The following is a 14,772-nucleotide window of genomic DNA, read 5'->3' on the forward strand; positions in this document are numbered from 1 at the left end:
TTTTGTTGTTTGGTACCCAGGTGACTTTAGGAGGAAGGGCAGGAAAATAAATATAGATGATAGATCAATCAATCAATCAATCAATCAATCAATCCTCCAGCTGTTATTGCAGCTGACTTTGTCCTTTTGGAGTTTGTTTCAGCCTTAAGAAAAAGACTAGTTATTTATACTTACTGTGTGGAGAAAAGGTAGTTAGCATTTGAAAAATGATTTAACACATTACACCCCCCCCGCCCCATAATTCCAAAAGTTAATTGGATCATTCCAATAGATCACCGCTAAAATGAATGTATATGAGTTGGGTTAATTACACAGTGTTAGAAACAAAAAACAAACAGTGCAACATTAGACATAGCTATACCATTATTTGCAATAAATGTTAACTCTAAATAAGTGCAACCTGTCCACAAATACTTGCTAAAGGACTACTTCAAAATAAAGTTTGATGGGTAAAAACATGAAGAAAAAAATTCTCCAGGAGAATTTTTTTTTAATAAGTACCAGCACTCATTTAGAGTTTGGGATTTGTGAAAGAAAGCTTTAAAAGGAGCAAACCTGATTGGCTGTGGCTGTTGCGGCGAAGGGGACACTTGTTGCAGGAGTTGTTGCTGCAGAGACAGTGGCGGACGTAGCGCTGTGCATCATGGGTACTTTCAGGAGGGGAGCCATGGAAGCAATGAACAGGAGTGTGTAGCATTATGGCAATGGCAGTGGAATTTTGGCATGGTGAATATCAGAGCAGCAGCAGCAAGCCATCATGGGTTAAACCAGCAGATGGCATGCAATCACAATGCAAAGCAAGAAAGCGTGGCAGAGAAATAAAACAAAAGGGAAAATAGCTTATTACAGGTACAATTTAAAGGAAGAATGTCACAGTTATCAACGATTCCCAGAAAAGAATTATTAATTCGTTGTTTTGGTATTTTTTTAATTTAATAATGCTTTCATGAAAATGGCCAGTTCGTTTATGGAAAAGCTGGAGTGGTTTTCCCCTAAAATAACAAAGGTATCCTAGTAGGGGATCTCTGTCAAAGTTTAAAAGCCAAGGATGATATCCAGTGACGTCAGCTCCCAGACTTCCCCCTCCTACCTTCTTCTCTTCAGTGCCTGCCCCCCCCCAGTGCTCCCCAAATCTGCTCTGGAAGGTTATGGACCCTCAAGAGCAGATAGAGGGCAAAGGGGGGTGGCAGGGAGTGGGGTCCCATCACATTCATTAGGCATCACCCCAAATATGACAGAACTACTGGTATTTGGAATTCATTTATTTTTTAAAAAAACAAACAGGCTGCAGACACCTCTATCTGCAGAATGAAGGTTATTCCCCAGTTCCTGCCTAAGGCTGTGCCAGAAGAGTCTCTAACCGTCCAGTGGGACTTTTCTGGAGGAGTTCAGGAGGGATGCATTAAGAACGAAGGTGCGGAAAAGCTCCATTTCCTCACATTTCTTAAGCCCTCTGCCTAGCAAACTTTCCTGTCACTGCCCTAGAAATTACAATCCTAGAAACTTAATTTTGGGCCAATCTGCTCTCACCTTCTGCCTGCCTGCACGCCGTATGTGACAATGTTCTGACACCTGCTTCTTGTCATCTTTACCAAAACCTGCTCTTATATTTGAGCAGCTGGTACTAAAATCCTTAGGCAAGCCTGTGATCATATTACTCTTAAACTACTAGATTCATCTCCGTGTCCATTTCTGTCACCTCTTCCCACTTTGGAAAGAGAGAAATCTTCCAAAATAAGTGCTCCTCTCCCAGGTGTTACGACCACATCATTACTCTGTTTTAGGCTAAGAAACCCATACACACTTGAGAGGAAGCCCCAAAGAATATAGTGGAACATATCACTCCTAACTGCATATAGGATGGTGGTCCCTGAAGTAACCCTCCGTCATTTTCTGTTGCCACCTCTGTCCCCCAATATCTGGTTCAGGAGCAATACTGGTCATGTGGGTCTTGCTCAACTTCTGTTCCCATCAGTTTTGTCCTGCAGCCTTTTCTGCTTTATTGGCCGAGGGAGCCGGCGTACAGCTTCCGGGTCATGTGGCCAGCATGACTAAGCCACTTCTGGCAAACCAGAGCAGTGCACGGAAATGCCGTTTACCTTCCTGCCGGAGTGGTACCTATTTATCTACTTGCACTTTGAGGTGCTTTCGAACTGCTAGGTTGGCAGGAGCAGGGACCGAGCAATGGGAGCTCACCCCGTCACGGGGATTCAAACCGCCGACCTTCTGATCGGCAAGCCCTAGGCTCTGCGGTTTAACCCACAGTGCCACCCGTGTCCCAGTATTTCTTTAGGGTACTGCAAAAATGCACACACAATGTGCAAAGTCTTACTTTCCAGGGCTTCCTAACACACTCCCTCGCCTATTTCTACTTCAGGTCCTGGCAGGGTCCTCTAGCTGTCAACGTTTCCCTTTTTCTAAGGGAAATTCCCTTATTCTGAATAGGATTCCTCGCAAGAAAAGGGGAAAGTTGACAGCTATGCCTCTAGCTGCCTTATTCTCTCATTCCTCAAACATTCTTCACCTCCCCTGTTTTAAGTCCCTCAAAACACCTTACTTGCACTTAACTACATCCTTCCATCCATCTATATAAAGTCAGGGTTTGGATGATTTAATCTTATTATAGAGACACGCAATTTAGCTACATGAAAGATGCAGCCCTGCAACCCATGAGCACCATAAGAGTGGACAGCTGCTTATGCAGAAAACTGGCAATCACTGGCCATAGATTGAGAGTAATATAAAACCTGAGGTTTAGCAAACGGAATACTATCCGTTTATAGTTATACTATCAAGCCGAAATAGGAGCGCAATGTGCTTTATTTCCTTCTGAAATGGGAAAGGTACAATTATGAAAATGAAATAAGCTTAATTCTGGTTTCTTATGTTCTTATTTCAAGCTTACATGTTCTGTCTTTTGAAAAGACAAGCGATACTCATTCACTCCTTTAGATGCATCCTATTGCTTTTTATGACTCTCGGATGAAATCTGATTTATTTCACTGTCTGTAACCATTTTCTTAGGGAGCTATTCTACATGAGAAGCTGGCATAAAGGAAGTTGGTGCGGGTTAAGCTGTTCAGCAGCTAAGCCAACCTTAACAGGGCAGAGGGGAAACAGGCCTTTAAAATGGGGTTTCAGATACACCACCTTTTTTGTTAGCTTAATTTATGCTGGGTTGTCCAGTCCCATGACTGAGCTGGACAGGACTTAGGATTCAGTCTAATTGCCCCCTCCCTGGTCCTGCCTCCAGAACTCCTCTTGTTCAAAGCTTTCGCCAGCTTCAGAACCAGCTGAGACCTGGCTGAGTCAAGGATGAGGGAATTAGGCTGGCACAGTTCAGCTGGAGATCCACTGGATCCCAACCCGCTCATCCTGGCAGATCTTGCTATAAGATTTAGCTAGTATATTATTTGATCCTGAGGAGGAAAGCAGCTATTCTGGTAATTTATTAAGGGTTTACTTTTATAGATAAATTGATCTCTTATCATAGCATATAGCAGAAGTTTGATTTCAAATGAGTGGTTCAAAGGCAAGGGTCATAATGAATATTCAGTATTAACTTGGGGAAAGTCTGCTGGGCAAACTCTAATTTTATTTTTTTAAAAACCAGAAAGTGAAAACTTTTCAAATATTTCAACTCTTAAGTCAGATATATTTTCAAAAAAGGAAAATAATCTTTAGGTCTAAATACCTTTCTCTACTTTTTACTGCAAGTATTAAAATTTGGATTTCTGGGAAACACTGATAAAACTTTCTCACAACACAGCAAAAAGAATAAACAGGCACACCACTATGAAACTTTAGAACACTAATGAAATTAGACTGCTGTTTCAATATCTTATGGTTTAATAATGCTAGCAATATAAAATATAGAAAAAGTTTTTTTCTTTCTTTTGAAAACAGAAAAGCAGCTTGGAATTCATGGTGTTTGTGCTTTTTGCAGTGGGATTGTTATAGCAAGTGATGTTGCATCTAAGCAGCAGGGTTTTTTGTTTCATTTTTTTTAAACAATTAAGTTGAAAAATTTAACTGTTCAAGCAGAAGTCCAAATGGATCATCAGATTGAGTCAATTGTCTAAGTTATGTTTCAGTTCCTCAAAACAAAGGAAACTACAGAATACGATAAAAAAGAGATCAATAAAGAAGTTTGAAACCTACCAATACTGGTAGCGGGTGTCATGCACAAAACTGACCCTGGGTGTCATGCAATGATAGGTGGAAAAAGTGAATAAAGGGAAGAAACAGGTTAGCTGTTTAGAGTTAACATTCAAAGTGAGATCCAAGCACCCCCAAGATAAGCCAAAGTTAGTTAAATACAATTTCAAAGAGATCATTCATAGCTTCTTTGCTGTTTTAAAACAGTTCTTCTTATAGTCACTCAAAACATTGTGCACATTAATCAAAATCCATATGGCAAAGCCTTTCTTTAGCATTTCCTTTCAGCAACGGGAACTAACTCTTTAAAAAGCAATCACTTTGAATAGTCTAGGTTATCCAGCAATGGTCTGTATCACAATCTACAACTTGCAGCTGTTTTAAGCCCCCAAAATGTGCTACTACCAAGATAAACAAGATTACCTCAGAGCCAATATAGTTAATACTGCAGCCATGACAGACAGGAAATCTGTGCAGACAACACTTGGGAGTAAGTCCCATTGGACTCAGTGGGACTTCCTTCCAAATTTGTACAGCACTGAGCTGTCTCCATCATTTAAACAATTTGCTTTACACACAAGTAAGATAAATCGGCGGTGTTTTTTTTCCTGCGTTTCACATTCAAAGATAGTTTTTAGCTTGCAATGCCATGCCAACCATGCCTACTCAGAAGGAAGCCCTATTAAATTTAATGGGACTTACTCCCAGGTAAGTGGGGTTAGGACTGCAGCCTAACAGTGCAATTGTATAAATGTCTTCTCAAAACAAGATTGCACTGAGTTCAGCGGGACCTACTCCCAGCTATAGGATTGCAACCTTAAAGTATTAATACTCTACATTAACAAGGCTATTAAGTCTGCTTCACACTATATCCTAAATACACTTACTAGAGAGTAAGTCCCACTGAACACAACGGAATACACTTCCAAGTAAACATGCACAGGACTGTGCTGTTAGTATGGGTGGGTTTCATTTCTGACCTGATGCAGTGCCTGGTGTACCATTATATATTTTGTATATTCTTTTGCATCTTTGCAATAACTCAGTGTTCCCTGGGGCCCTCATAGTTAGGAGAAAACAGGCAGGTGGGGGGGGGGGGAAGGATCTGTATATGTAAAATGTTTTGAAATCCCAGCACGTCCTGCAGTTCTATATACATTACCTACAGCTAGCTAGCTAGCTAGCTAGCTAGCTAGCTATGAATGACCTTGCCTTGAAGGAACAACCTCCAGTGAATAATTCAATATTTCTATTATCATGCTCAATTAAAAACCCCCAAAGAAACTAGTATTTGTAGAAAAATCCTGCTGTTCCTTTGCAGATCATAAAGCAAACCAGGCACCGAATTACCAAATGACTATGCTAAAGGCATAATAACTTTGCCTATAGCCCACAATCTATTTACTTTAATTCTTCTTACTGTGGAAGAATCAATGAGATGACTCCAGCATTTGTGGGCAGTGAATGGCAGCAGTAGTGGATCGTGCAATATATATGCAATGTTGAAAAATGGAGACTGGAGCTACTCCGTATTTTTCACATGGCTTGGTTTAAAAAACAACAACCACAACCTCATATGTATTTTCCCACATCCCCCCCCCCCCAAAAAAAGAGGTTTTAGGAGTAAAAATTCCCATTTTCACATGGGACTGATATACAAATGTTAACTGGTGTTGTGTTTCTCTAGGTGTCCCTAGAGGCAAGCTCCTTCACATTATTTAGATCAGGGCAGCCCATTGTGCAGCCTAAGGGCTTGAGGCCTTTTTTGGTGGCCCTCAGCAATATTTCATGCCATCCTGCTGTCTTCCCAAAGTGGGGCGCTGGGCTCCAGGAAGGAGGCATGAGGGCTCTGGTGGGACCCTGGAGTCCTCCTCTCTCCTTCCCAAATCCTAGTTAGTGTTTTCCCAGCTTTGGGAAGGAGATGGAAGGCTCTAGGGCCTGACCAGAGCCTCACACCTCCTTGCCAAAGCCTGATGCCTCGCTCAGCCAGCCTTGAGAAAGCTGGGGATGGTCAAATTTGGGCCTCACTCCCACCTCCCCTGCAACAAGGCAGGTTCATTGTTGAAGTACCCCACTTGGTACGAAACGTTGGACCACCCTGATTTGGATCACTGTAAAGGAGGCATTCTGCTCAATAAATGAGAGGTATGGAAAGGTAAGCCATAGCATTTAAGGAAACCCCTGTCAGATTCAACAGAAAAGTGGCTGCCTATTGGGAGAGTATTGTTGAGGTGTGTGAGCCCCAATCATAGCTTGATGGGCAAGTAGTAGCTGTTCACTGTCTCTTCAGAGAAGAAAACCTCAGGCATTGCTCCTCTCCCCTCTTGGCATCAGTGCTCACCTGCCGCCTACAACCCGCTCCTTGCAGGAGCAGCAATGTTCTACTGATCGTAGTCCTACTGCTTTCCCCAGGGATGAACAACACATGCACAGATAATGCCAGGATTGCATAAAGCTAAAATCCACTTAGTGGGAAGATGTGAATGAGCACCAAAGAAAGCTGACCAAAGCTGTGTCTTCTTAAATTTTGTTTGCAAATGCAGAAAGCCACTTCTCTGTACTCCTCTCACCGAAAGGCTGCTCAAATGAGTCTGTGCAAGGGATGCATCTCTTTTAATACACTCCTGTTTTCCTTGTGTTAGCAGCAGCAGACTTGCAGCCTTCTTACACCATGTGAGTATCAACTCTCTCATGGCATCTAACCCCTAATGGAAGCTTTGGGAGAGGAGAAATGCCTGCACTGCCTCTTTTCCCTCTCTTTGGCACATCACAAGATTGGCTCCAGGTTGTACCAGACACAAGCACTTCTCTCAATTGACACTTACACTGACAGGCAATGACTGGTGATTCCCCTTAGCTGTGAATGAAGAGCAGGCCACATCTATATCTGAATTTCCAAGTCACTACATATTGGAGTTAAGTTGTGCCAAAAGGCGTAAGTTCTGCAGAGACATATTAAAAGAGCTTCCAGTCCAATTGTCTTTATGGACATCTTCACTAGTGTTTCAGGTTGATAGTTTTTTGTTAGGTGTCACTACATTTTCCTACCTCTTTTCATAACGGAAACAAATGGCAAAATCATTTGTTGTTGATCTTTTGTGGAAAGCTGCAGAAAATGGGTGTTTTCAAAGTTCATATAGTTTACTGGGCAAGATACCTCTGCACTGCAAGCAAACTCAAATACAAAAATTTGCTGTAATGAAGGATGCTATTCATGCAACTACTCTTTAGATCTGTGCCATTTTGTAAATGCAGCTGCTGGAAACACCAGGCAAAGGAGAACGTCTTTAGCTCCTTCACAGGTGTAATTCTTATTCCTGACTGCCCTCTAAGTAAAATAACATAAGGCAACAAAATATTTTCAAAATGTAGAAAGCAACCTTTTCCAACAAAAAAGAATGAATAATCCTGAAAATGTTTTAGCAATAAATTGGTACTGTAGCTGCCTGGGCACTATGAAATTTTCTTTTCCAGGTGTAATACTGAACCACAGTTTAGTGCTAGATTCACCACCAGCAGCAGCAGCAGCAGCAGCAAGCCTCGGGCTCTACACTCTCCCCTTCTCTAGTGAACCGTGAGGAGAAGACTGGAAGCTTTGCTTTCTCCTTGCAGTCAAAACTGGGAGGGAGCGCTGATTGGTTTAACCTGTAGTTTGTTCCAACAAGCCAGGATCAAACTGTGGTTTGTGCTCCTATCTTGCTTGAACAAACCATAGTTTGATCTAACCAAAGTCCCCAAAGTCTGGATGCAATCAAAAGCTCTGGTTTAAAACAGAAAGCAAAAGCTTCCAATCTACTCCCCTCTTTGGGCTTGCAGGAAGAACAAAGGGAAGGCAGGACTCCTCTAACCCCAGCTGTTCACCCACATAATCATACTGTTTGGGGCTCTGACGGGCCACAGGTTCCTCATGCCTAGTTTACTATTATGTCTGAACTAGGCCAAAGTTGGAGATCCCATAAGCATTGTTTTCTTTATTAACAGCTTCTTCTAAAGTTAAAAAGTATGATTCGGAGGCATGCACATGCAAATCATAGCAGTAACAAAATTCATGATATTCAAAAGACTGATAAGCATACCCACCTGTAATTTAGGCACAGGTAAGTTAAGCTGCAGCTGGGACGCTCAGCCTAATTTACAGTTTTTGTTATGAGAGTGAAATGCAATAACGTAGCTTTAAGCACCATAAAAATTAACAGAGCTTGTATGTGCACGACAGCATCACACCCAAGCTGACATAGATTTTTCACTCTTTGTTTTTAATTGTAGTTTGTAAAGTATTGGCCCATTTCCACTGTGGGTTAAAGCCTCAGCACCTAGGACTTGCCGATCGAAAGGTCGGCAGTTCGAATCCCTGCGGCGGGGTGCGCTCCCGCTGCTCGGTCCCAGCGCCTGCCAACCTAGCAGTTCGAAAGCACCTCCGGGTGCAAGTAGATAAATAGGGACCGCTTACCAGCGGGAAGGTAAACGGCGTTTCCGTGTGCGGCTCTGGCTCGCCAGAGCAGCGATGTCACGCTGGCCACGTGACCCGGAAGTGTCTCCGGACAGCGCTGGCCCCTGGCCTCTTAAGTGAGATGGGCGCACAACCCCAGAGTCTGTCAAGACTGGCCCGTACGGGCAGGGGTACCTTTACCTTTACCTTTTAAGTTAAGCTGCAGCTGGGACGCTCAGCCTAATTTACAGTTTTTGTTATGAGAGTGAAATGCAATAACGTAGCTTTAAGCACCATAAAAATTAACAGAGCTTGTATGTGCACGACAGCATCACACCCAAGCTGACATAGATTTTTCACTCTTTGTTTTTAATTGTAGTTTGTAAAGTATTGGCCCATTTCAGACTTAACACCAAACACTAAATCATAGTTTAGCGTGATGTGAGCCTCACACTCACAAGCTCCTCCTCCCTTCCTTTGTGAGGAAATGATTGGAAGTTTGTGAGTTCCATTTTAAACTACCTGGAGTTTATCATTACATCTAAACTGGGGTTGTCCAAATTCTATATCGTTAATAAGGCAGGACCATAAACCTTACTTTTCTATAGTCAAAACTTGCATTTCTTTTGAACTCTTCAATGTATGTGCATTTATTTAACTGCACAGCGAAAACCTTCCAAAATTATACTAGGGGTTACATGTGGGTGGTCATTTTAAATTACTTCAAAACAATCACTCATCCATGTCTATCAATTAAATAGTGATACTGATGTTTGCCCAGGCACTGTAAACACTACAAACTTCAGAATCAAGCGTTGATTCTGTCCCTGAGAAACTATCATATCTAGTTGTGCAGTGATCCTTCTTTCCGAGAAAGAAAATATATCCCTGCACTATTATCTGAAATTATAGATGGTGCTTGCCAGGGCTAATGCGACATGCTGAAAGATCTTCCATTTCATTTTCTGTGAGTAAGTTATCTATAGCTAAGCACACTGAAGATCTCAGCAGCTACTCTGGTGACTAGGAGTTTTTCTAGCCGCGGAAGTAGCCGCTGCAATCTTTTACACATCTCTGCATCCAGTGTCATACTGCTCATGCGAGTAGACCACTCATGTGAGCAGTTAATTACAGTAATCTACCAGCTGCAATAACATGTGCATTGGCTTCAGTGTTCAAAGGGGCAAGGAAACTCTTATCTTATTAGGATTCCATTACCAATTAGCATAGCCCTGTTCAAGATTTCACACCGCACCACTAACTATTGTTTAAGGGGGTAGGGCAGAGCCACACTCATGGGGTCCTGCTTGCCACGAGCCCCCGTTGTCCATGTACGGAACACCTTGGGAGGGCAGCCTGATTGCAGAGGGAGCCCAGGAACATACAGCAGGTTGCCCTCTCCAGCAGATGTCCACCAAAGCATGGACAGCAGGGAAAGTAGAAAATTTTCAGGAAGCCCTGTTCTCTGCCACCTGTTGCCTTTGGGTAACTGTACAGAACACATGGTCTCCTTGCCCATGCGAATTAGCTGCAGAAAGGTATCGTCACTTTGGTTTTTTATAGCAGTAGCGGAAGGAGTCTGAATATTAGCAAGCAGGCTGATGTTAAGTAGGAATTTCATTCTGCTTGAGAAATGTACAGGTAAGCCATGCAAGATATACTTGAAGAACAGAGGAAGTTAATTGCAAGTACTTAACAGACTCCTAGTGAAACTGAATGCCTACTTTGTCCCTCAAGGCTCTTCTCATCAGTTCCCAAAACACCCTGTGCAAAGAGGTGTATTGCAGAACATGCTTCAAGCTGACAGAAAACAATGGAGACGAGAACAGACTGTGTTCCGTCCCAATGGGTTGTTGTGACACATATGAAGAAAGACCAAAAATAAGCAGTCCTGTAGATTGTTCACATTCAGTGTATTGGGTCCAGGCCTAGTCACCCTTAGATCAGACCCACTAAAATCTCCATGGGGCTCGTGGATTTCAATGGGTCTGTTCTAAGAATGAGGGGTCTGGACCCAACCCAAAGCCTTTTGACCACACTGACATGTTTCTGAAATCCTAATGCTCTTCAGAAGTAAAATATAACCCCACGTAATATTTTTTGGGTCACAAAAGAGGTTAGAAAATGACGGATTTGTCCAAGGGAAAGCACAATGAATGTGATCACAGAGAGAGTGATCTGCTGCGGAGATTTAAAGAAACAAAACTAAACTCTCAAAAAGACCTACCTGTTGGAATAAACGCTGCATGTTGCTGCAACTGTGCACTAGCAAGAGCCTGTTGGTAGTGCAAGAAACTGGGATTAAAAACAGCACTGGCCCCATTGCTTTTCTCAAGGGCTTGCCTCTTTGGTAAAGTGTGAAGAACACCAGGAGGAAAGGCCTGCAAATGGAATAATAAGAGTAGCAGTAGTAAGGTTGACAGAAGCTGTAATAGGTTGTTCTGCTCTTAAAATATTACATTTGGTTGAAGATGCCTTGCCATGCACATTAGTTCAAAACAGGAACAATGTCAAATGGATGGCATTTTTTTTGTTATTGATAGTAAATGCATGGCACAATTAAACTAAAATTATAGCACCACAACAATTAAACTGAAACAAAAACAAAAAAAAAAGCTTCTCAAGACTGAAGGGGTTTTTAAAGAAATCCAAAGATCTTTCTTTAAATATGGCTACAAACAGAAGAAGAAAAACAGCACTTGTCTTTCATAACATTTTTAAAAAGTTAAATATCTTTGCACCGTTAACTATATTAATTAGCATAGAAGAAGCATCTTCAATTACAAAAGCAGGATTTTAAAAAAGCTTTTAAGGGAATATAGTTGAAGATGAAATTGTGTTAGGAAAGGCGGAAAGTTGCTTTGCAATCACTACATGTGGAAATGAAATGGCTAAAATACTGAAATTATTTTTGTAAAATTAATAATACAAGAAAATTCAGTTAACATTAAAACTTATTTTGCATCTCGGAAAAGCTACATGCAAAGCAAAAGGTGAAAGGTCAAAGTACCAGGTCTACAGTTGCTTCGAGAGGTCGCTTCATTGCTTTGGCAGTCGACTGAGTCTTTTAATAACAGGCAGCGAGCACATGATGGCAGTGGGCCAATGGGATTCAAGCGAATTAACATACAGGTAAACAGCAAGCAGAGGTGCATCATGGGAACGGCATTGCATTGTGGATAGGTGAGAAGGAAAAAAATATTCTGAATGCAATATACAACATACAAAACACTAGGCATGCACAACAACAAAAATGTTTTGTTTTCTAAAGAAATGAATATTACATCTCGAATTAGTACTGAAGCAAAAAATGCATCTACTGTACCTTAGTTAAAAGCATATAAGAGAGTAAAATATAGATGTTTGAAATTTAGGAAAGTTGATTAAAACAGCAGCTTGCAGACACCCTTAAGCATTTATAAGCACCAGTAAGCTTGAATGCTACATAGGAAAGCATTATTTTAGGGGGGGAGGTGTTCCTAAAAGAATTTTTGATAAGTTAGTTATGCCATGTTAAAAAGCACAAGTTAATCTCCAAATGCTAACATTCAAATCTAAACAACTGAAAATGGTTTTTTTAAAACGATTTAATGGAATGAGCACATAAGAGGTTTACCATGTTATTAGGAACAGATCTTCTATTAGCGAAGTGTAAAATTTTAAATCTGTTTTAATTTTAAAATCTATTTCCTTTTTTTGGTGTATTTAGTAAATGTTATTTAGGATAATTAACTTATCAGCAAATTCAGCACGGGCCTTGTTCTTTTTCTATGCTGGGAACAACAGCTTAAAGTTTTTTTCCAGTGAACTTACCGCACAAAGCAGAGAAAAACTGCACATTATTTTGAATTAGTACTTTCTATGTTGTTTTTTTCCACCTTTAGTCAAATAATCTATATACCAATACCAAGTTTTATTAAAAAATAGTAATGGAAAACACTGATCATTGCGAGTCAGAAGTTTTATTTTATGATCAAAGCAGAAATGGCAACACTGCATTGTATAATATTTTAAAGGCATTACGTCCTGTGTAAGAACAAAAAGCATATGAAACTGCCTTCCACAAAGCAGTATCATTTATCCATCTACTCTGTGTAGCAGTGGCTTTCCAGAGTCTCCTTTACCAGCCTTACTAATGCTGAACTGGAGGTTCTTGGGACATCTTCCGTACAAGTTTGGACCACAATAGTTCTAAGTAACAAATAGGGGTGGGCTTGACTACACTTCCAATAAATGCCTGCGAAGTTTTTCTTCTAAGCTAAAATTTTGAACTCTCATTTACACTCTCAGCACAATAGGTTTCTCCTCTGGAGACAACGGTATTTGGGGGTCATATTTTCTTGTTGTGGCGCCACACTTGGAACATGAAGAAAGCCTGATCTTTGCAGCATTGCCAGCACATAACCCTCCAAAGAGAATGGAGTCACTCAAAGATCATACTTATATACAAACAAAAAAAGGAAGAGGCTCTGTAGGTACCAAGTTTGAGTCTCTGGGTGCTTGGAAAGGGTTGTTGCTGCATTTGTATGACTGTATGTGTTTATTATTCTTAGTACTTAAGAACGTTTTGAATGACATTTTAAGCGGCAATCAAAAAAAGTTGTGTGTGCATGTTTAGGAAACCCTCCAACCTTGCTTCTTAAGACAGCTGTCCCAGCAAGGGAGATCTATGAACAGAAACAGGCTAAGATGTAATTAGTCAATGGACATGTTGATGCACATCCGAATTTGTATTCTTGTGCTCATCTGAGTCCACTGAAATGAATGTGTCTCTTCACAGAGGTGGAAATGCATTGCACATGACAAGGTGTGGATCAAGGGCAATGATGGCCACAGAAGCTAAGAAACAAGTAAGGTAGCTTCTTGGCTCCTAACCAAAGATCTAATTATGTTCTTGACCCTAAGAAGTAAAGGATATAACTGCTAGGCCAATGATTCTGCATTCCTTTAAGTCATCAATGGAATACACCATCCTTTTCAAATGTTCAGTTTGAACACTGGCTTATGTAAATTTAAAAGGAGGTGCAGTTCCTATGTGCTTCAGAGGCATTTTCGCTCTGAGCCGCATTCACACCCAAACCCTAAACTGCTTTTTAAGTTAAACAAACATTAGAATAACTCTGATGCTTTAAGATTATTCTGGTGTGCTGCAGTGGCGTAGCGTGGGTTGTCAGCACCCGGGGCAAGGCAAGTAATTTGCACCCCCTAACCCGTGGATTTGCGCCCCCTAACCCTAACCCCCAGATGTTGCACCCGGTGTGGCCGGGCCCCCCTGCACCCCCCACGCTACGCCACTGGTGTGCTGCGAACATACACTGAAGTGGGAGACATCCTCCATTCTCCCTCTAAAACATGCCTATTGCATATCAAGTCTTTGCAGAAGGTTGGCTTTCATTAAGTAAATTCTGTAGTGTGCTGTGTTTCTCATACTGCATACAGTAGAAGTCTTAAATATTTGCCCAGTGCCAGGAATGAAGACAATGCCTCTACTGATACTAATTTGCTACCAATATAAAAGGTTTCAGGACGGTAGGTGCCCACATTCGAGAAGTAGTGAGAAAAATGTGAGGGCAAAACCAGCTCTTTCAGCACTTCTTTTGAACTAAAAGAAGCCACTTCTGGAAAGATACTTTCTCTAGCCATCAGTGTGACATTCCTGGCAGTCTTAAAAACAGCAGCAGAGTGTGTCATGTGGTTAGCTCTGTATGCACCTGAGCACTTTCAGTGTACAGCGGGCACTTTCAGCATTCCTTTTTTTAAACTCAGCACAGTGCAATGAGCTTTATCAGAAGCCTGAGTGTACCTGCACAAACCCTTCTATGCACTTAAAGGTTGTTCTTGGAACTGTGCAAAAATGCTGTGGCAAGTATTAAGCTATCCATCAACATTCTGAGATAACAGCGTGTTCTTTTAAATTTTTACTTTAAAGAAAAATGAGGCGTCAGTTCAAACAATCATGGTGGTAAGTGATGGCATGCCGAGGACATTGAAGTCTGCCACGTCCAAGTGCAATCCCCATTTGGAAATTTTCTGTAGGAGATCTCAACCCATAGCAATTCACAAGATGCCACACTGGTTTGTGCATGTTCACCATGTTACCTCCACATCAAACTAGTCAGGTGAATAGACCCTAAATCAGGGGTAGGCAACCTAAGGCCCATGGGCCGGATGCGGCCCAATCGCCT

At 41.5% G+C, this 14,772-nt stretch overlaps 1 protein-coding gene and 1 long non-coding RNA gene across 27 annotated transcripts in view; one reads left to right on the forward strand and one right to left on the reverse strand.

The window, feature by feature from the left end:
- Positions 1–14,772, reverse strand: part of MBNL2 (muscleblind like splicing regulator 2) — a 74,422-nt gene that overhangs the window by 16,979 nt on the left and 42,671 nt on the right. For 4 of the 26 annotated variants that reach the window (XM_083737847.1, XM_083737858.1, XM_083737867.1 and 1 more), the window contains exons 6-9: positions 11,598–11,651; positions 10,815–10,968; positions 4,162–4,197; positions 556–650 (exon numbers count right to left, since the gene is read on the reverse strand). In XM_083737847.1, coding sequence (XP_083593973.1) covers positions 556–650; positions 4,162–4,197; positions 10,815–10,968; positions 11,598–11,651 — 339 coding nt within the window. The remainder of the gene's footprint in view (positions 1–555; positions 651–4,161; positions 4,198–10,814; positions 10,969–11,597; positions 11,652–14,772) is intronic. The other 22 variants (XM_083737868.1, XM_083737869.1, XM_083737871.1 and 19 more) reach the window with 8 other exon arrangements.
- Positions 4,204–13,087, forward strand: LOC310844106. The gene is made up of 3 exons (XR_014563938.1): positions 4,204–8,295; positions 8,827–12,932; positions 13,004–13,087. It is a non-coding gene; the product is annotated as an uncharacterized lncRNA (long non-coding RNA).

The sequence above is a fragment of the Podarcis gaigeae genome (genome assembly GCF_964106915.1).
Source record: "Podarcis gaigeae genome assembly, chromosome: 4".
Taxonomy (NCBI): domain Eukaryota; kingdom Metazoa; phylum Chordata; class Lepidosauria; order Squamata; family Lacertidae; genus Podarcis; species Podarcis gaigeae.